The 22,237-nt window shown below is 32.9% G+C and overlaps 1 protein-coding gene across 3 annotated transcripts; it reads left to right on the top strand.

The window, feature by feature from the left end:
- Nucleotides 1-191: 191 nt before the first annotated feature.
- On the top strand, nt 192-22,139 carry LOC124365822 (probable chitinase 10). 3 transcript variants are annotated; one of them, XM_046821863.1, is made up of 8 exons: nt 192-589; nt 18,279-18,467; nt 18,981-19,192; nt 19,368-19,500; nt 20,103-20,233; nt 20,428-20,616; nt 21,502-21,618; nt 21,916-22,139. In XM_046821863.1, exons 1-8 carry the CDS (start codon nt 424-426, stop codon nt 22,075-22,077), a joined length of 1,299 nt encoding a protein of 432 aa, XP_046677819.1. In that variant the 5' UTR covers nt 192-423; the 3' UTR covers nt 22,078-22,139. The 3 variants fall into 3 exon arrangements, with proteins under 3 accessions (XP_046677819.1, XP_046677818.1, XP_046677820.1); XM_046821862.1 differs by lacking the exon at nt 192-589 and adding an exon at nt 12,294-12,671; XM_046821864.1 differs by lacking the exon at nt 192-589 and adding an exon at nt 14,507-14,669.
- The last annotated feature ends 98 nt before the right edge of the window (nt 22,140-22,237 follow it).

Raw genomic sequence — 22,237 nt, forward strand, 5'->3', positions numbered from 1 at the left:
GTAATACATACAAAAAAAACACACAAAAATGAATACATAAAAATGAATTAAAGTCTTCCTTGAGTCATACTTGTCCCTGCTACATGCATTTATAATACTTGTGATAAAATCTAAACAAGACAGACATTAGTGTATGAATCATATTAATCATTTCATAACCATTTCTTGTGATTGAGATGTGTCAAGAGTTTACACAAACATTGTAAATTGAGTAATTTAGAACCTTACAATTTGATCCCTCATTAACTCTTACGTTAATGACTAAACAATTAATTAGTGATTCACTTGTGATTTTCATTCTTCATACCTAGTTAGGTATTCACACTGTGTATTGGCAGTGGTTTCCAAATCAACAGTTGGTGCTGTCCACCTGATTAAATATTAGTAAAATACACTTGTGCCGTGCTCAGTCCCGAAAGAGACATGTATAAGTACGTTTTACTTTTGTTTCTTGTTGCGTTCCTCCTAAAACCAGCTGCTCTTGAAGACTCCAGTTCATCTTCAAGTTCAAGCAGTGAGGAAGACAGTGAAGAGAATCATGGAATATCGGGAAAAGTACATTTTAAAAATTGTGCAAACCAAAAATGCAGTAAGTATTACAGTATTTGCGATCCTGTTATTTGTAATTGTATTTGTGGAAAGAATGAGCAAATAGTTTATTCACCAGATAAGAAACATCAAACTTGCTGTCAATCGATGGTAACGCCATAAATCAATCAGTAAATAATAGGTACGCTTAAAAAATAGATAAGAATAGCCCAATACAAATGTTTGACTATTCAAAAAATGTGGGTGGTAAATAAAGTTGCCATTTCACAACTTAATTTTTAGCTAATGTTTAAAATCTTAAAAATAACAATTTATACAGCAACACAAAATGCTGAAACAACAATTGTGCTGAAATGTACAGCAATATTTTCATTGCTTGTATGTTTACGTGATCATTAACCTTGCATTACAACTATTAAAAGCTAATATCTGCATTATTTACTGATCAATCTTTATGGTCTAAGTGTTGAAATCTATATAATTAGGTGTAGCAACTTTTTTATTCTGTAAACATTTTTATAATTTTATTACAGTGCTAAATACTTAACCATCTGTCATCTTGAAACAATAAGATATTATATAATATTAAAATAAAAATTGTAATAAAAATATATATTAAATATTAATTTTTCTCATGATTTGAGACTATAAGAAAAATAATTGTACCAAATTTCAGTTTTATATCTTTAGTGGTTTTTGAAATGAAAAATAAAAACCAAACTAAGAGACAGCCAGTAAACAAAAAGAGATTGCATTTAGCTTTTAGCTCCTCATGTTCCATGGAACAACATCGTAAAGTTTATATAGAGTTTTGTTACACCTTGTATGTTAAACAATATGATTTCACACTTCAAATTACGTGTCATAAAAAAAGAAAGTGATATATTACTGTTTTATTACAACGTCAACATCCGCACCAAACAATAAATAACCCAAACTGACTGAGTCAGTTACAGCTGTGCCATAATGACTGGTAACCAATAAAAATTATAAAGGTAATTAAAAGACATTACAGATCATAGGCTTTCATTTTGTGTAATTAACATGACTAAAAAAAGTGTTATATCATATGTGAAAATGAAATAAGATTCATCGGTTTTCTGAATACTGAAACTTTTGTTTGTTTGTAGTTATCCAAATAAACATATAATTTCAAAAATTTGTTACATTAAAACTATAACCCCTACATAAATATACTCAAGAATCAAGAATAATTTATTTTCCTAAAATGTAGGTATAAACAATACATAGCTTACAATAATTCCATTTTATACCAAAAATTTACCCACACAAAGGGAAAACAATAGGGCCTCAAAGGCAAGCCTGTTATGAGGTTCCTTCATATTTAATAGCATAACCTGCTGTCATCAGAATTAAATAATGGTATTATACTCTTTAATTATGGCTTCCTCCCAGTCCATAATTAAAGAGTATAATACCATTATACCATAATACCGCACTGGCATTTGCGGATGACGTGGTGTTAGTTTCCAATGACAGAGATGAACTGATGGAGATGACAGGAATATTAATATTCAAAACCCGGTCAATAGGACTAGAAATTAACGACGCTAAGACAAAGTTGATTTATTTTAGGCGAGGAAATAATGGTAGAGAAGATTTGGAAATACTGAACCATAAATTCGAACAGGTTGAAAGATTCGAATACCTCGGAGCAATAGTTAATTCAAAGAGTAATGAACTAATAGAAATCCAAAATAGAATAAATTTGGCAAATAGAAGCATGTACGCATTAAATAATATTTTTAAATCAAAATTACTGTCTTACAAAACAAAATTAAGAATATATAAGACTGTTATAAGACCAGTTCTTCTCTATGGAGCAGAGACATGGATTATAGATAAACAGGCAGAAAAGAGATTGGTTACATTCGAGAATAAAATTTTGAGGAAAATTTTCGGACCTATTAGAGATGGAGATGGATGGAGAATCAGGCACAACCAAGAAATCAGAGAGATGTTTCATTCTCCAGACGTTGTAGGAGAAGCAAAGAGCAAGAGACTTCGGTGGGCAGGCCATGTGATGAGGAGGGAGGATGATAAATTGATTAAAGAGGTTTGGAAACACAATCCAGTTGGAAGAAGACCTCGAGGTAGACCCAAAAATCGCTGGAAGGACCAGGTGGAGAAGGACTTGCGGAAATTGAGAGCGGGTCAGGGGGATTGTGAAGACAGGGAGAGATGGAGGCAGCTGGTTGGCGAGGCCAAATACCACCTACGGTATCCATGGCCATGGGAGTAAGAGTAAGTATTATACTCTTTAGATATAATCAGTGCAGTCTTAAATAACAATTTGTCTTTGTAAAACTCAAACTAGACACAAATAGATAAATACAATTTACATAACAATACAATACAAACAATTTATATAACAGATACAATGACCAAAAAACAATAAATAATAATTTTATCACCTAAGAAGTTATATTTAATTCAGCAGATCTTCTATATTGCTTATGGTAAACAGCCATTTTAAAATGCCCTTCTTAAATTTGTTAAAACTTCTTGCACTTTTTAAATCATATGGTAGCAAATTGTACATTTTTGGTGCAATAAACATATAATTCTTTTTGTAAAAGGTTATGAATGGTCTAGGGACATAAATATTTTTCCTACTTCTTAATTTATTTCTTAACATATTCAAATTTTTTGGGGAATTACCACTGTGCTTGTAAAATGCTGCCATAACTTTAAAAACAAAAAGATGTCTTAATGGTAGAATTCTCAAGCTAAGGTACAATGGCCATGAATGGTCAGAAACTTTTTTTCTTGTCATAACTCTATTAGATATGTTTGCTGGATTATCAGTGGCATAAGGTTGCTGATGTAAGTTCCACCCCAGCATACCAATGCATACTCTAACCTACTTTGTGCTAACGAGAAGTAAACAGATCTTAAAATATCTGGAGGACAGATCTCTCAAAATATACATAGTTCTTATAACATTATTTAGTTTATTTTTAATTTGTATACTCCAATTTAATCTTCTGTCTACATATAGCCCCAAATATTTAATATACTCACAATCAACAATGTTTACACAGTTTTTGTTACATTTACTTGACCTACCCAAACAATCAATGCAAGGGTAAGTTATACTAAAACAATCTGACTTTGCTCCTACAAGAGAGAAATTTATATACACAGTTTTCTCAGGGCTTAGCAGTAATTTGTTTTCAGTAAACCACCATTTTAGAGACGCTAAATCATAATTCATATCCAACTCAATTTGATTCAAATTCCTAGCAACATACGTAAGAGCTGTATCATCAGCAAATGAAGTAACATGCCCTCTAAACTTCCCATCACACAAATCGTTAATAAATATTAAAAACAAAATTGGACCCAAAACAGAACCCTGTGGCACCCCATTTTTAGCACACTAATATTACTAGTAAAATTTTGAAGTTTTACACATTGCATTCTGTTTTGGAGATAACTTTTAAACCAATCATGTATTTTACCCCGAAAAACCATACTTATATAATTTATCTAACAGTACATCATGATTCACACAATCAAACGCTTTCTTTATGTCCAAAAATAAACAACTAACCTTTTGACCCAAATTGATGTTATTTGTAACATTATTCATAAAATGCAATAATGCAGTCTCTGTGCTTATACCCGCTTGGAAACCAAATTGATTTTTGCTAAAGAAACTTGTTTTTTTTTCCAGAAACCTTAACACTCTTTTTTTAATAGCTTTCTCAAAAATTTTTGAAAAGGTGCTTAACAACGAAATTGGACGATAATTACTGTAGTCTTGCTTTGCCCCTTTTTTAAAGATAGGAATCAAAATGGCTGTTTTTAATGCATCAGGGAAAACTCCTGTAGACAGACAAATTTATAATAAATGCAAGAATTTTTTTTTATGTTTGAGGAAATGTTTTTAACAAGCACAGAACTTATTCCATCAACCCCTGTAGTATTACTTTTTTTAGATTGTGAATTAGACTAACCACTTCCTCTTCAGACACATAATCAACAAACATAGACTGCCCCTGTAGATTACTATTAAACACTTTTCCTGCTTCCAGGTTATAAAAGCTGTCATGTTTTTTTTTCGTGCTGATTTAACATATCAACAACAGAAATGAAATAGTTATTAAAGGCATTTGCAATCTGTAGCTTATCTTTAATTAGAACATTATTCACATTCAAATACAAATTTGTATAATTTTTATTACTATTTATACCTGTAACATTGTTTATTACTGACCAAGTTTTCTTAGAATCTCCTGCACAGTCTTTTAAACAACTTTCTATAATAATCATGTTTAAGTTCTCTTATCTCTGAATTTAACTTGTTCCTATATTTTACATAGTAGTTATAAAGCTTAACATTATGAGGGTGAAGTTTGCATTTTTTATACAGTTGATTTCTTTTGTTTATTCGATTACATATTGACTCAGTAATCCAGCATTTTAGTTTTTTAACTTTAATTTCTCTATTATGAATAGTTTTACTTTTTTCAATAAGCCCACACAAAGTAGATGTAAATAGATCAAACGCATAATTGGTGTCACATGAACAAAACAATGTTGACCAATCCTGCCCTTCAAGTAAATTATTTAATTTATTATAATCAATAAATGAGTAGAGACATTCAGAAGTTTGCTCCTTCAATTGTGCCTGAAACCAGACAACAGACATACAGTGATCTGTTATCTGAGCATCAATAACTACTGATCCAATCATATCAAGACTGACATCCTTTACCCTGACGAACATGTGGTCCAGACATGTAAAACCTGCACCTGCAATCCTAGTTGGTTCATTTATAAAGGAGCTGAAACCATTACTTGCTAGGCACAACTTATACTTATCAGTTATAATATCATTAGCCAAAAGATTAATATTCATGTCACCAGCAATTATACAATTTCTTGCACTTTTAAAAGTTTGATTATTTTCTAAGTAAGATTGAAATTCATCTATAAAATCCAATTTTTTAAACTGGTGATATCTGTACAGTACAAGAATATTAAATTTATAGTTTATTGCTTCGAAATCAATTCGAATAACATCAGCAGTATTAAATTTTTCAATAAAAACATCCATTATTGTTATCATTTTTAAATGACAATAAACAGCTACTCCTTACCCCTTACTATCATCATTACAATTTGTTACTAATTTATAATTATTTATCTGATAAAAACTTGTTTCACTGCTAGTTATCCATATTTCAGTCAGAACAATCAAGTCAGGAATTCTTTCACACACAGACAGCTCACTAACAAATTTATTAAAATTACGAGGGGGTACCAAAAAAAAACCGGAATTATTTTATAAAAATTATATATTATCAAATTTTTTACAATACGACCTTATCTCCTTCAAAATAATCTCCATTACAACTAATACACTTGTCCCAACGGTATTTCCATTGATCAAAACATTTTTTGTAGTCATCTTTAGAAATGGCTGCAAGCTCGAGCTTTGTTTTTTTCTTAACCTCTTCAACGCTGTCAAATCGTTGACCTTTCAAGCCTCTTTTCATGTGTGGAAATAAAAAAAAGTCGCATGGAGCAGGTCAGGCGAGTAAGGTGCGTGGGGCAGCGGAAACATGCCGTTTCTGGCTAAAAACTGCCTAACTGAGATGGCTGTGTGTGCCGGTGCGTTGTCGTGGTGGAAGAACCAGTCTCCAGTCTGCCACAAATCGGGTCTTTTCTGGCGAACACTGTTGCGCAATCTTCTTAAAATCTCCAAATAAAATGTTTGGTTGACAGTCTGACCTGGAGGAACAAACTCAGAATGAACAATGCCTTTAGCATCAAAAAAGCAAATCAATATGGTTTTGATGTTTGATTTGACTTGCCGACATTTTTTTGGACGAGGTGAAGATGGCGACTTCCATTGGCTTGACTGTTGCTTCGTTTCTGGGTCATAACCATAGCACCATGACTCATCACCAGTAATTACCTTTTCCAGAAAATCGGGATCATTTTCGAGATGTTCTTTCAGAAGGCGGCAAGTTTCAACTCGATGTGCCTTTTGATGGTCAGTCAGAAGTCGAGGAACAAATTTGGCAACTTTTCAGTCCTAAATATCCTGTTAAAATTCACTGAACCGAGCTCCAAGTTAACCCACTACTCTCTGATAGTTCCTCAATTGTCTGTCGACGGTCGGTGAGCACAAGTTCACGAATTTTCTCAACATTTTCGTCCGTTCGAGAGGTTGATGGACGTCCAGAACGAGGTTTGTCTTCAATCGACATGTCGCCATTTTTAAATCGAGTGAACCACTCGTAGACCTGAGTTTTCCCCATAGCATCATCTTTGTAAGCTGTATTCAACATTAAAATAGTTTCTGCAGCATTTTTACCAAGTAAAAAACAAAATTTCACAGCTGCACGTTGTTCACTTAAACTTGCCATGACAAAAAACGAAACAAGAACAAAACAGGATTAGCGAAAACAGTCACTACGAACGAACAGAATGCACTAGGACAACGGAACTGGGGTCACTGAGCTCGCAATGGGTTGCGCGACACACGCCTAGCGGCAGGAATGTGTACTACACGCTGCCGGCTGCCAGCAATACAATTCCGGTTACTTTTGTGTACCCCCTCGTACATCTTAGACTTCTGATATTTTGATTCGCAATAAATAAACAATTTTTTTACTACTATTAAATACATCTTTCAGATTTGACACATTCATAAATTTTTATCTACATACATAAAAGCTAAAACATGATACAATATTACAGTAGGCCTACTACAGAGAATAAAAAATACACCTGACACTAATAGCATTGCACTTTGAACCAATTTAAGCTCCTCATCCGTATATACATAACAAAAATTTACAACATAAATACCACAACCTAAAAAAAAATTGATCTAATATAAAGGAAAACATATAAAGACTAGGCCTACCTTTTTAAATTTTTTACTTTTCAAGGTCAGCCTGGCAACCAATCACTATCACTGGAGCGTTTTCCTCCTTTCTAACAAAAATCTTTCCACCTCGCACCCAGACATACTTCAAGCCTCTTTCACGCTTTAACTCTCGAACCCGGCCATGTAGGATCCTCATTGTTGGACATAGTGATTCATTAATGTGGACTGTGGTATCCGATGGCATGTTCATGTGGCGTGTCGAAAAATCTCTCTTTACACGCCGTTTTCTTAGCACTTCCTCTGCATCCAGTCTCCTTACGAATTTTACGATAATGCCAGGCGGTCCATTATTGTGCTGTTTCTTTCCAAGTCTGTGACAGGCATCAATCATAGAGTTTTCAATTTTAATATTTAGTGCATCACCAACCTTTTTCACTACACTAAGCACATCTTCGTTTGGTTCAACCGGGATTCCTTGAATTTCAATACAATTTTGTCTTGAGTATTGCTCACAGTCAATTAGACGTCGCTCCAGATCTTCACACTTAGTTTTTTAATAATAAATTCTCAGCCTGTAGTCGTTCAAAATCTTCTCTGAAGGACTTAAGTTCATCAGCCTGACTTCAAAGCAAGTTTGTATTCTCAGTAAACTTCTCATTTGCTTCTTCAGTAAGCTACTCAATTGACCATAGTTGCTCCAGAAATGGAACTTTTCAGTGATGCTACTCTGAAGTTTCTACATAAAATATTAACTCCTATGGAATTTTTAAAAGTTATAGAATTTTGTGGATGCAACAGTATAACTGCCGTAAATCATGACTTCAACAAATTATTATAGGTTTTCTTTTAATATTTGTAGCCAATTAAACAACAGACAGTTATGTTTTATATACAACAAATAATGATGAAAATCTTGTTTTTATATGTTAGCACCCTAATTAAGAATTACACCTAATTCTGTATTCTTAAAAATTAAATCATGAATTAAAGTGAAATAGTACAGGATCATTGGAAATCCAATAGTTCCGCTTCTAGAAGTATGATTCTCATTATTTATGATTGTCTAACAAGATTTGACATATGATTTAATACCAAAACACGTTCTGGAAATAAAAAAAATTTTTAAAGGGTTCTAGTTGACTATTCATTATTCTAATATATATATAGTTATTATTATCTCTATTATTATTGTTGTAGAATTAAAAAGTAATCAGTAGTTTATAAAATAGTGTTTATCCCTTTGGCGGCAAACCTCTGATACATCAGAGTCAAATTTTTATATTTATTCAATGAAATTTTTGGATTAAGAGTTCTAACAAAAACCATAAATGGATAGCCAAAGTAAGTAACAAAACAACGTGGTTTTGTAAATATTTGACTTTAAGTTTGTATATCTATGTTCATGCATGTACATGTCCTATGCAAATGTATCAACCAAAGCTGTGTTAAATTTGATCTTTTTGCTTTATTTATTTATTTAACTCGTACTTTGCCCTTGCTTAACTAGCTATTGACATAAATAAATGAACGTTTGATTTACAATAACTGCTATTGAGTTTATTTGTCACATACAGGGTTTCGTTGATTATACTGCCATGGGCACATAAAAAAAATTATATCCAACATAGGAAAAATTGTGGTACATGTTAAATTTGAATTTATACAAAAATAGGTTTAAATTTTGAAAAATTTGGAATCATAAATTGGGTAGATCTTACTTGAGTTCAAATCCAGTTTTACTTTGTATGTTCCATTGACACTTATTGATCTTCCAATCATCCTTGTCAGCTTAGTGTAGATTTAATATTGGTAGTAGTAAGCTTTGCAGATCTGAGAGTTCTGGTTGTCATCCAATATTCAAGTGTTCACCATCTAGTAAATGTCTTTTCTGTTCTTGGGTTCAAAAATCGAGATTCGCCAATTTAATACAAATAATAAAAGTATTACTGTATTTAATAACTCAAATGTTTATTAACTTTGATGAGAAATGCTTCTTCTCAGTATCCTATTAAGCCATCATTCAAAAGAATAAAAATTCCATTATTGTAAAGTCACCAGCTGATCTAAATTCACTTTATAACTCCAGGTGTTGTAAACTTACTTTGCATAACAATCTCCTTGATATTAAGATTTAATGTATTCTGTGGTATTTGTCTAAAGAAATTATTTTTTTCATCTGATGATTCAATTTTACAATAGTTTATGTATTTCTATCTTATATGTATGATAATTTGTTTTATGTTAATTTTAACTCTAAAATAGGTTGCTAGTTTTTTATTAAATTTAAAATCTATTGATTTATATATGTTTATTGTAAGTTATCAAAATTGCATGGGTGTATGTTCTTCTTCTTGTATGGATTCCTGTGTGTGTGTGTGTGTGTGTGTGTGTGTGTGTGTGCGTGCGTGCGTGCGTGCGTGCGTGTGTTATAAACTCCTAAGTTATTTATTAATCTTTTATAAACAAACATAAAATAATATGAACTATTAACTTTTCAAAACAAAACTGTAACAGCTGCTCAATTATAAACAAACAATAATGCTTAAACATGTTTTTGTCATTCTTTGTCCATTCAAAACTGTAGATGTATAAACACAATAAAAAATATCATTAGTATGTAAAAACTATGGAAGTTTGTTAGTTTTTTTTCATTTTTTTGTCTATGTTGAGGCATTTCATGCCTTTTGTTGCATCTCTGTACAAACATTAGCTGCTAACTTTATAAGTTATACTTGTTCGTACTTACATAGGGAACAATAATAAAGTTGCATACAAAATGTATTAGTATATTTTGTCACTTTTTTATTTAAAAATGTTAACAGATTTTATCATTAAAATAAATATTATAAGTCACGTGGTACTTCTCCCCTCCCTACACTCAGTAAAATAAAAATTATCCCATTATGTTTGTTTTTGGACTACTTGTGAATTGTTTTGTGAAACACTACACAAATACCAAATATACAAAAATCAAACTCAGTTATAAAAAAAATTAAAACCAGTTATACAGATGCTTATTTTTCTAAATTTTGTATGTTTGTTCCATTGTACATAAGGCACAATAAAAAATTGTTTACAAATAAATCAAGATCATAAAATTACAATTTGTGTACCTATTCCAAAGTTTTTTTAAATTTAATTTTTTTGTTCTTTTTATTTTAAAAATGTTAACATGTTTCATCATTTAAATAAATATTATGTTATAGCCTTCTTTCTCCTCTACATAATAAAAAACACCAAAAGAGTGCGTAGCACCGAGAGAAGTGACCTGTCATAAATGGTTGGCTCTGACAGCACCACCACCTCAAAAGTGCTTGGCATTCAAAGGGTTGAAAGAGAAGGGTTTGACTTAAGGCTTTGAGACTTATAATCCCTCTAAGTAATTCCTTCCTGATGTCATATACATAACTCAGTGCCTTTTCCATTGCTCAAAATAGGATTTGTATATTATCTATGTTCATACATGTACATGTCCTGTGCATGCACTTTTTAAAACCTTGAGAATTTGCTGCCTGTAACGCATTGTGTTGTATCTCTGCTACATCCTAAAATCAGTGTCCTTTCAACTGATGTTTTATTTTTCTGAAAAAAAAAGTTACAAGGAGGAATATCAGATGTGTGAGAGCCTGGTTAACCTCTGTAAAGTTGAAGCTTAGCCAACAACTTCTGGACAAGGTGTGATGTTTGAACTGCAGCATTATCATGATGGAGTTGTCAACTGCTTCTTTCATGCCTATCAGCAAATGGTATTCCGTGACCAATGTAACATTTCACGATAGTATTATTTAGTAACTGAACCTACAGTAATGAACAATAGGTGCAATATAACAGAATGTGATACCAATCCAATTACTTTTTTAATTCATTTTGTATTTAATTTTAAAATAAAATATATACCAACATTTAAAATATGCTAAAACCATTTTTTATAATATAAAAAATAGACAAAACTGTTTTACATAATTTAGTTATATGATTTAATCCTATGAACATAGAAGTTTACAAAGAAAATAAATGAGTATTTGTAAAAATCAACAAAACCTTTTTACCACACTTACATAAATAAAAATATCATAACTTTTTTGTATACAACACAATAAAATGCTCTAATAAAATCACAACAAGTGACCCGAGTAAAGGTTTTGTCTTCAAATGCATTGTGAATGTATCAAAACATTTAAACAAAAATATTTTTTACAGAAATGAAGAGTTTTCATTGTGTTTCATAATGTTTTTTCTAATAATTGTGTGCAGATAGTTTAGATAAAACTAGAAACAATTTTACAGATAAAACGTATTACTCGTAAATGTCAATTTTCAATATTGAACTAGTCTAAGTGTATAACTATTTAACTTTTAATTTAGAATCTTTGTATAGTTTAAAACTATTAAATAGCTTTAATTATTTTATTTGTTATAGCAATTTACCTGTTATTCATTTTTAATGTTATAGATGTTAATGTTAAAATTTGTTATTACTCATATATAAATACTGTAATAATTAATATGTGTAATTTGTCACACAAGATTCTTGATGAAGAAATAATTATTTATTTGACTTTATTATAGCACACTGAGTTCTCTGAATCAATTAATCAAACTACTCTATATACAAATTAACTTTTTAAACATTTTACTATAGTATGACATTATATGTAGTGCATGAATACAAACTAAATACACAGTTTTTATTAAACATACAAAAACATCAGTTAAAGTGTTACACATTTAGGCGTAGAAGTGAATATAAAATTTATGATGACAGTTCCACTTTTAAACACTTTTCATCATGGCTGTCAGGGGGTGACCAATTGGTGACACATTCACATAATATGATTAATTGGTTCCTTTTACTTCATATTAGTCACATTAGTATTCATCCTGTATCTTAAGTGGTCTCGGAACTGACAGTATTATTCCCCTTTTGAAATATTTCTTAAGTAACTTACATTCAGTCCCGAAAAAGACATGTTGAAATCCGTTTTGCTTTTGTTACTTGTTGCTTACCTTGTAAAGCCAGCAGATCTTGGTGATTCTGACTGGTCTTCACATTCAAATAGTAAAGAAGATTACAATTCAGATGAAGATTTAAACAGTGAAGAAGACTCCAGTTCAGATGAAGATGATGATGATTCAAGCTCAAACAGTGAAGAAGACTGCAGTTCAGATGAAGATGGAGATGAAGATTCAAGCTCAAATAGTGAAGAAGACTCCGATTCATCTTCTACTTCAAGCAGTAAAGAAAACCATGGTATATATAAGAAAATTAATTTTAGTAAATCGAGCAGGTCTGCTAAATTCTTGTCTGAGTGGAGGATGTCCATGTACATTTGTTTGCACATTATCTTGAAATGGTTTTAAATACAGGGGAAAGACAGCACAAAAGTTTATCTTTTGAATACTAGATACAGTTGGAAGTATTTTTCACTCCCCCACTTCAGATTAGAAGTTTTTTGACCAAAGTAGGCCACTCAGACTTATTTGGGAAAAATGGCTCAAAGAAGCACTGTCTTGGACCTGAACCGGCTTGTGATATAAGCAAGGCAAGAGCTTACCAGGCCATTAGGAATTAGTTCCAAGATAAGCACTGTCATCTGTGGCAGAGTTACTCTGAGCAATCATTTGGTAAGAAGCTCATTAAAGGCACTAACATCCAATTCATTAACTCGCTGATGAAGCTGAACAAATACCTTTGGGCACAGAACTGCTTATTTCTGAGTACAGTAAATTCAGGAAATAATTGCACACCTTAGGACTCACTACTGAAGACCCTAGGTATAGAGTATGTAATCAGTCGGAGGAGATTGTTAAACTCATTATTTTGGATTGTGAGACGCTTGAGGTTATGAAAATAATTCTATTTGGAACCTCACAGCCAGGTGATAAGTTCGATTTCAGCATTGGAAAGAAACTGTTAAATCTCGTAGAAGCACGGGTAGGCAGGCCCTACTAGCAGAACTTTGGTGAGCAATAAACTTTGTTGACACATTGGGAACTATAGTAGATTAGTAGACAGCTGGAAGTTGGCATTTTTCACTCCACCCCTTGGATGTTTTTGTTTTACCAAAGTAGGCTTCTCAAACACATGAATTTATATGCATTCTAGATTGGGTTAACAAGGCAAACTCATCTATGGCACCAGAAATATAATTCATTCAAACCAGAAATGCTTCTACATTGCAAAACTAAGAATAGTGTAGAAGTTGCCTGGCATGAATCACTTAAAATTGCAAAGCAAGTTAAGGCAAGACAAAGCCTAGTTTTATATTCAACATATAAAGTGATCAAATATTAGTTATAGTAAGTTTAAACATCTAATCAGAATTTTCATCTCATTGTCATACATTTCGGTGTGTTGGTTTACTCACTTTTCAAGGTTTATTTATTTATTTCATTATTTGAGCTCTTTTCTCCATAATCTAGTCAGTTGTAGTTGTGTATATACATATATAGATATATGTGTGTTTGTGTGTGTAATTCTTTTTGTGAATGGATGATTTGAAACTACTTCAGAACCGTGTAGAATATACTTCAAGCTGAGCTCAGATAGTTATTTTCTAACATGCAAAATACTGTGCTCAAACCAGGATTCGAACCCGGGTCCCTGAGGTAATAAGTTGAGACGCTAATTGCTCAGCTACCAAGGATTCTGACCAGGCCGTGATAAGAACAGATCTGATGTTTATCCAATTAGTATAAAAATGTATGTTTTCTTTTGTTTGTTTGATATTAAATCAAGGTAGGAGTTGAAAACAATAATCCAATTTAAGGAGTCTCTTCAAGCCTTGTTATAGGTAACTTGTATACATAGTTAAGACATGTAAATTCAGCAAAAAGATGTCAACATAAACGGTGATTTGGAATCATTCTGGAAAGTCAGAATGAAAGTACATGATGACATCAAAAAAGGAACAGTGACGTACGTCAGTTCAGTAATGATTGAAATGTGTGCCGTCTTCCATATTTGAGCAAACAGTACCCAAATTATAGCCTATTAATCAACTAATCAAATAACATCTGTACTACTTGTTCACTGAAAGCTACTATTTTTCACTGTCACTACAACTAACGTGGTTTTCCCAATTGGGAGCCTTTCGCATCCTAGTTGGGTATCCGATGTAGTCAATGTTCAATGAGGATGGGTTTGGAAATTTTACTGGCATCAGTGATTGTAACCATTGCTGTCACCCTCCCTGCCATGCTTGTCAGAACTGTCGCACAGATCTCTGCACATATTGTCTACGAGCATGTGAGTATCACTAAGGAAATGTTGGTAAAACTGACAAAAAGCTGTGATGCTTGTATTGTTACGTGTAAGTTACCATTCAAATTGATCGCAGATTTTGCTCAAATGATTGTTCTGTGTACTTGGCTTATTGAGAGGATGATATATTGATAAATGTAGTTGTCACATAAGTAGTTTTTTTTTTTTTTTTTTTTTTTTTTTTTTTTTTCTTAGGACAAGAAGCTTAAAAATTGCACTTAGTCCTGTAAGAACCTTTGCGCTGCTTCCGGAGTGATAGGATATTCAGGATGGGTAAGGTTATGGGGTAGGGGTCGCCTACTATCGAGATCCATGAGGAAGAATTAGGGCACTACATCTCAAAGTCATCCTGGAAGAAGAAGGGGAGGCCAGCTCTGAATGAGCCTCTACAGTCAAAGTAGGCAGGGGGTGGCACACCCTTGTTGAGGTTAACAAGAACCTCTGAGGTAAGGGAACAAACCCCACCAACTCCAACAGTCATCTTCCACAGTAGATTAGACCTATCGAATTGCCCATGAACCCCAGAATCTCAACATTTGCAGTTAGTGATGTGCCGCTACTGGACATCCATAAGGTGGCCCAGATTGAAGTGGCACATCGGTTTTTGCTGTGCCCAGTGGTGGGTTCAACTGGTAGGTATAAACCAGCCAGAAGTGATCCCTACTGGGTACACATAAGTAGTTAACAAACGCCTTCACTGTGGCTCTCTACTGAATGACCTTGAGTACTCCTACTGCCAGTAGGTACGCCCTAAGGCATCTGCCTTATACAATGTGATACTTTTGAGACAATACTAACTAACACTTCAAGATCTTATGACTTGACACTACACACAAACCTATTACCAGTAGAATCAGATTGTAGAATAACAGGTTTCAGTCCCACACCTTACGTTAGGGATATTTGCGGTCTAGTGTACAAGGGTCACTGGTCTGTGGCAAGCTGGTGGTAAGGCCCACCATAAATTAATGGTGGTTGGCTTGTGTGGAAGTTCACGGAGAAATCTCTCTCAAGTTTGTATAAAAAAACTCTTTTATTTCTAACTCAAATACAAAATCTATTCTGCATTGAAGAAAACTTGAAAAAGAAATTAAGTTCAAGAATAATAGCCTTTCTTCTTTTAGACACTTTTCTGAGCAAAAAGAGTTTTCTTTGTCAGAAGATTTTTCAATAATGGAACATCTTTCTTTCTTCTAAACACAATGTTTGATACATGTAGTAGTATTTATACCATACAGTAGGTGTTACTTGTTTTAAGATCTAAAACCAGTTTTATGATAAAGACTTTTTTGGGTCAGTTTTACAGTAGTTACTTATAAATAATAAATCTATTACTTTTGAGTATAAATTGTGTTTTTATATTAGCAGTTGATGCTAACTTCTATCCTAAACAAATTTACCTTTGATGCCAGTATATCATAATTCAAAACTTATCTAAAGTACTCCCGCAAAATTTACAATACAATTATACACATAGAATAAATAGAAATAGAAAAAAAAATAGAATAAACAAGTAACTATGAATAGAATGGGTTAAAAATTGATTTTAAAACCGTATAAAATCTAGGGTGAAAAATTCATCAACCGTATACAAGGGGTTTGCTTGTAGTAAACCCTTCAATTCATATTTGAAAGATTTTAGTGGTGTGCTTCTTAAATAGTTTGGGAGGAAGTTATAATATTTAAAATCAACAACGTGAATATTTTTGGAATGTGAATGAATATAATAGTTTATGTAAAAATGTTTACATTCCTTGTAAATTTATTGTGAATACCATTGTATGAAACAAATATGTTAATTTTTTATTTGTTAATATAAGGTAATCCAAAACAAACATACCATATACAGTTAAAATTCAAACAAACAAAGTTATCACAGTGGTCCCTTTATAGAGCTCTCCAGATTAAGCACTGTTAATCAGCTATTATACCTGAGTTCCAGCTACATCCTGATAGATTTTCTCTCGATTCCAGCTGTGTGACTAAATGAGATTTGTCCAGAAACAAAACAACCCAATGGATGGTTTTTTATTAACTTTTTCGACACTGGTGTTGGTACAATTATACAATCATGGAATATGGATAAGGAAACAATGAAAGACAGAAAGGCAGGGTTAAGATATGTTGGGAGAAATCTGGCAACACTGTCTTACTCATCAGCTGTCCCTCTCTCTATCTATACCACTCGCGCCTCGCTACGTCCATCAGTGCCGGCCTAGCTGCCTTCAAAGATGGAGCTCGTTGTTACCGCCAGATGCGAAATTCGTGCTGTGATACGTATTTTAAATGCAATACAGATTTCACCTATTGAAATTCATCGTCAGTTAATCGATGTTTATGGGGAAAACTGCATATCTGTTCAACTCGTTCGGAAATAGTGTAGAGAATTCAGTGAAGGCCGCATGGAAATTCACGATAAAAACCGAAGTGGACGGCCTTCAGTTTCAGATGGAGTTGTTGAAAAAGTTGAGACAATATTGCTTGAATATCGGAGAATCACCATTCACGAACTTGCTTTGCTTATTCCTGAGATTTATCACTTATTCCCAAAAATTAAAGGAACACTAGGGTGGCCAATGCTGCAGTACCGATGATGAAGTCAAGGAAGAGGTTATTCGATTCCTCAAAGGATTCTTATACCCCTCGTATATTACTAACATATGGTAGATTTTTTACAATAAAAGCACATTCGCTATTATCACATCGCTTTATCTTTATTAAATAGACAACTATTTGAATAAACAAATGTAGCAAAGTCATATTTTGTTTTGTGTTGTGAAGAAGTTAATAAAACATGTATGTTATAAACATGTTGTAACATTATAGTAAAACAGGTGAATAATATTCTGGACTACACTTACACTAACTCTAATCAGTCCCTATCATACTCTTTGGACAGATACAGAAAGACAGGTTCAGCAAGCAGGGGTACCAACATCAAGACCATCTTAATCCCTTTCTTTATGTTCATTGGTACCTGTGACAAGATCTGGAACTCAGTGTGGATTGACTAGCCTCTCTCATACTTGGGTTGGGGGCTCTTATCCATCTATTGAGTTTTCCTATCTTCTCTATTAGTACCTCAAAGGAACTGTGTTAAACTTCAAACTCTTTTACACTCTTATTTTTGGTCATAGAATTTGGGATATGTCTCATTTTTTAAGTTATGATAAATATGTATCCAGATGTTTTTCCAGGTTTCTTGTAAGATGTTTATGTTTTGTCAATGAAACACAAAAAGTTCTAATATTTCTAAATCACAAATAAAAAATATTGAAAAAACTAAAAATTGTTTGGATGCATTTTAATTGTGACTGTAAATAAACTAAAATAAGGTTGTAAAAGTTTTTGAAATTTAACATTATTTGTACGTGGCTAAACAAAAGATCACCTACAGAAGAGTCAGTACTTAATATATCACCCATATTGTAAATGATTTTGATTCTCTGAAGAGTGACTTAAATCAATTTATTTAATAGGACATTTTTCAGAGACTTAATGTGTTGAACTTTGTCATATTATTCTTCACCAGAACAATCTACTTAATCGTTTTAACCTTAAATATCTTCTTGATAAGCTATTTCTTCTTTCCAGGTGGTAAACAAGAAAAATCAGTAGTGTGCTATTTCACAAACTGGGCTTGGTATCGAAGTGGTATAGCGAAGTTTAGACCAGAAAATATAACTGCCTCCCTATGTACTCACATCATATACGCTTTTGCTTCCCTGGATGAGACAACTCTGACCATAGTTCCATCTGACTCTTGGGCAGATATTGACAATAGTGAGTATTTTATACAATACAGAATCCAAACGTTTATATTCAAGCTAGGGTTCATCTATTGAGAAATTTCTCATCCTGTGAATGAAGGCACCTAACTTTCTAGTGTTCATTATGATACTGCCATTGAAAACTGCAAGTTGTTTTTGACAAAGATCTGTGTTTCAGATATTTTGAAATCCTATTTTAGGAGCAGTGTTCTAACATCAAATTATTGCAGTGCTTGGGAAATTAAATTTGAGATACTTTTTATTGTTTTCAATCCTCGGATAATACATCATTCACCTGAAAGAAAACCAAATATATGAATAAACACAACATTTTGTCAGAATCAACCTATGTCTTTCAACATAGTAAAGGAAATAATACCTAATGGTCATCAGTGTTGTATACAACAGGTAGATAAATTTACTTTATTTGAATAAAGATAACAATTCCAGGAACTTTTAAATCTGTCTCCAAAGTTCCCAGCAGAGTGAGTCATTCATATCTTTCATCTTCATTCAACTCTTACAGAATTCTTTGAATTGGTAACTGCACTCAAAGAGTATGGACTGACAGTACTGATCGGTATTGGAGGATGGAACAACTCGGCAGGCAACAGGTGGAGTAGACTTCTCAGTAACTCCACAGCACGAACAGCTTTTGTTGCATCTGTCATCACTTTCATGAAGAAGTACAACTTTGATGGTCTGGACATGGATTATGAGTATCCTGGTTGCCCTCAGGTATTTGGTCAAAATATTTTTTATTCTATATGTTTCTTTAATGTAACTCTCAACATTACGTCTGCATGTATACTTATTTAAAATTCATTTAATAAATAGTGATTATTTTAATTTATTTTGCTTTCAATATTTTAATGCGCCTTTATTTTAATAAATTTACTGTATTATTTTGTAGGGCAATAGAACAGCGGGTCTCCCGACTGACTCAGAAAACTTCAACTGCCTTATGTCTGAATTGAAAACTGCCTTTGAAGAGAAATATTTGCTCACAGCTGCTACTGCTGGTGGCAAAAAACTTATCGATGAGTGTATGAATTACAAAATTATTTCATTAGTTAAATGTATCAGTTGAACCACTAATAGAATTGTTCATAATGTTAGCATTTTGCAAGTTTATATAAAGCTGTTTAGTTGTGTAGGGTTTTCAGAAGGTTAGTTTAACTAAACTAATAATTGAATAAACATAATAGTATGTAGTTAATAAAATAGCTTTTTAGGTGATTAGTGGACTTCTCCAGGGCTTATCACTTGGTTCAGTATTTTTTTCACTACTTTTTTATTACTATGTGCTGATTATATCATGAAAGAACTATGTCAGATTGTAATTAATAAATTAGTGTATTAGGTCATTAGTGAACTCCAGGGCTTATCACTTGGCCCAGTGTTTTTCTCACTATGTGAAGGTTATAACATGACAGAACAATGTCAGATTGTAATTAATAGTTTCTAGATGATTAGTGAACTACTCCAAGGCTTATCACTTGGCCCAGTGTTTTTCTCACTATGTGCAGGTTATAACATGAAAGAACAATGTCAGATTGTAATTAATAGTTTCTAGATGATTAGTGAACTACTCCAGGGCTTATCACTTGGCCCAGTGTTCACACTAGACTTTAATCACTATGTGCAGGTTATAACATGAAAGAACTATGTCAGATTGTTGACTGGGTGAACGTGATGGCATATGATTACCACAGTTCCGCAGATGGGGAGACAGGAGCCAACGCTCCTACTTGTGGTACCAATTCTTCTTGGGGTGCGGTGAGTACTAAATAAGCTCTCCTTATAAAGTTCCATCATATTTGTTCAGTTTTGATTCTGTAATTAAACCTAATCAAAACCTTATTAAACCTTATGGTTATCCTCTTACCATTTCAAGAACGTGATTCTGTAATTTAGACCAAGAGAAAGGACTTTCAGTTTCAGCAACTGATAATGACCTAATTTGTTGTTAGGTCGAAACTATCAAGTATTACATCAATGAGCTGGAATGCCCTGCTGACAAGATTGTGTTGGGGATACCGTTCTATGGTCAGACCTTCACAATGGTTGACACTTCCCCAGCACAGTTTGGCGTACCGGTTTCTGGCCCTGGCACAGCAGGCACTTACACCAGCAATGCAGGCACTCTCGCATACTATGAGGTGATTGGCTTCCTTGATAAACATTCACAGAACTAGTGATTGGCTAGTTAAATTAAGACTACTGTTAGTATCTACTGCTATTATTCCGTTTCATTTCTTCTACTGGAGAACACTTTGTTTACAAAAGTAGTAATAAATCGTATTTGGTATGAAGAGTGGTTTAGACAACCAGTTGTTGAGAACTCTTTTGTTTCTGTACAAAATCCATCTTGTTACAAGTTGTATTAAAATTTTATTTTAAGAAATACTGTAAAAGTTAGTTTTACAAAGTCTGTCATTTATGTGTGTGTTGTATGACAGTACATTTAATAAATAATTAACCGCTGGGTTGATCACAACTTGAAAATCAGTCACACAGTTATAGCTCATATAATTTTCACATCCTTTTTTTAAATTGTGTTATCAAAGCAATTTAAAAAAAAACATTGTGATCTAAAAATTGTTTCAAATGCCAGTATGTAATTAGTGGGTCACACATTTCAAAACCGAGAGAGAAAGAATAACTTTAGTCATAACCGTTAAGATTTGAAAGGCGTAAAAAATTACATTATATTATATTTTATATGAACAAAGTTGCATTATTTTAATTAAATATATCTCTCAAAGTTTCTACAGGACAAGAACTCATCCACTGTGTCATAAAGTTATTGGTATTGTCTTTTCAAAAATTACAGTCATAAATGGTTTTTGAGGTGCAACCCATGTATCCATTTTGGGAAGGAAGGGGAATGTCATTTTCAAAATCATTAATCTCTAGTAACTTTCTCTTTAAATTATCTTTGATCATTTTAACTCATTAAAAACTTATTCAGACTTAGAAAGTGTTCATAATATTCCATGAAGATGTTACTGTCATATTTATCCATGTAAACTGTATTGTTTCAGATTTGCCTGCTGATAAAAAGCGGTTACAACTATGGCTACAGTCCAATAAATGACAGTTATGCATGGAGTGGCAATCAGTTCATCAGTTATGATAGCCCAACGGACATAATCAGAAAGGTAAAAATTATTAAGTCATTGCATTGAGTAATTTCATGTTATATTTCAATCTTACTCCATAAAAAATGTGTTAATCTTCGAGGAGGCATGTCTTAGGCCTAGGACTATAATACTGATCCCAATTACATTTTAGATATGGAACCTACCTCTTGTTGACCACTTGATTGTTGTGTTTTCAGTCTTGCCTTATAAATAAGTGGTTTAATCTAAAAGGAGCTATGTTTTGGACTTTGGACTTCAGTGATGCTTGTGGATGTGGAAGCTACCCCTTGTTGACCACTGATTGTTGTGTTTCAGTCTTGCCTTATAAATAAGTGGTTTAATCTAAAAGGAGCTATGTTTTGGACTTTGGACTACGATGACTTCAGTGATGCTTGTGGATGTGGAAGCTACCCCTTGTTGACTACTCTGAACCAAGAGCTGAGATGTCTAAATTCCTCAAGAATCCAATGTTACTGATTCTCCAGCATTAATTATAGCAGAGATTGTTACAACCAATGAAATAAAGTGTTTGAATCATGGTTACTTTTTCATTTGTGAATGGTACACCTCACAAACGTTCATAACAATTCAAACGGATGGACTAAGTAACATTTATAAGAAAAACTTAACAGTGTTT

Source organism: Homalodisca vitripennis, chromosome 7, assembly GCF_021130785.1.
Source record: "Homalodisca vitripennis isolate AUS2020 chromosome 7, UT_GWSS_2.1, whole genome shotgun sequence".
NCBI classification, from domain to species: domain Eukaryota; kingdom Metazoa; phylum Arthropoda; class Insecta; order Hemiptera; family Cicadellidae; genus Homalodisca; species Homalodisca vitripennis.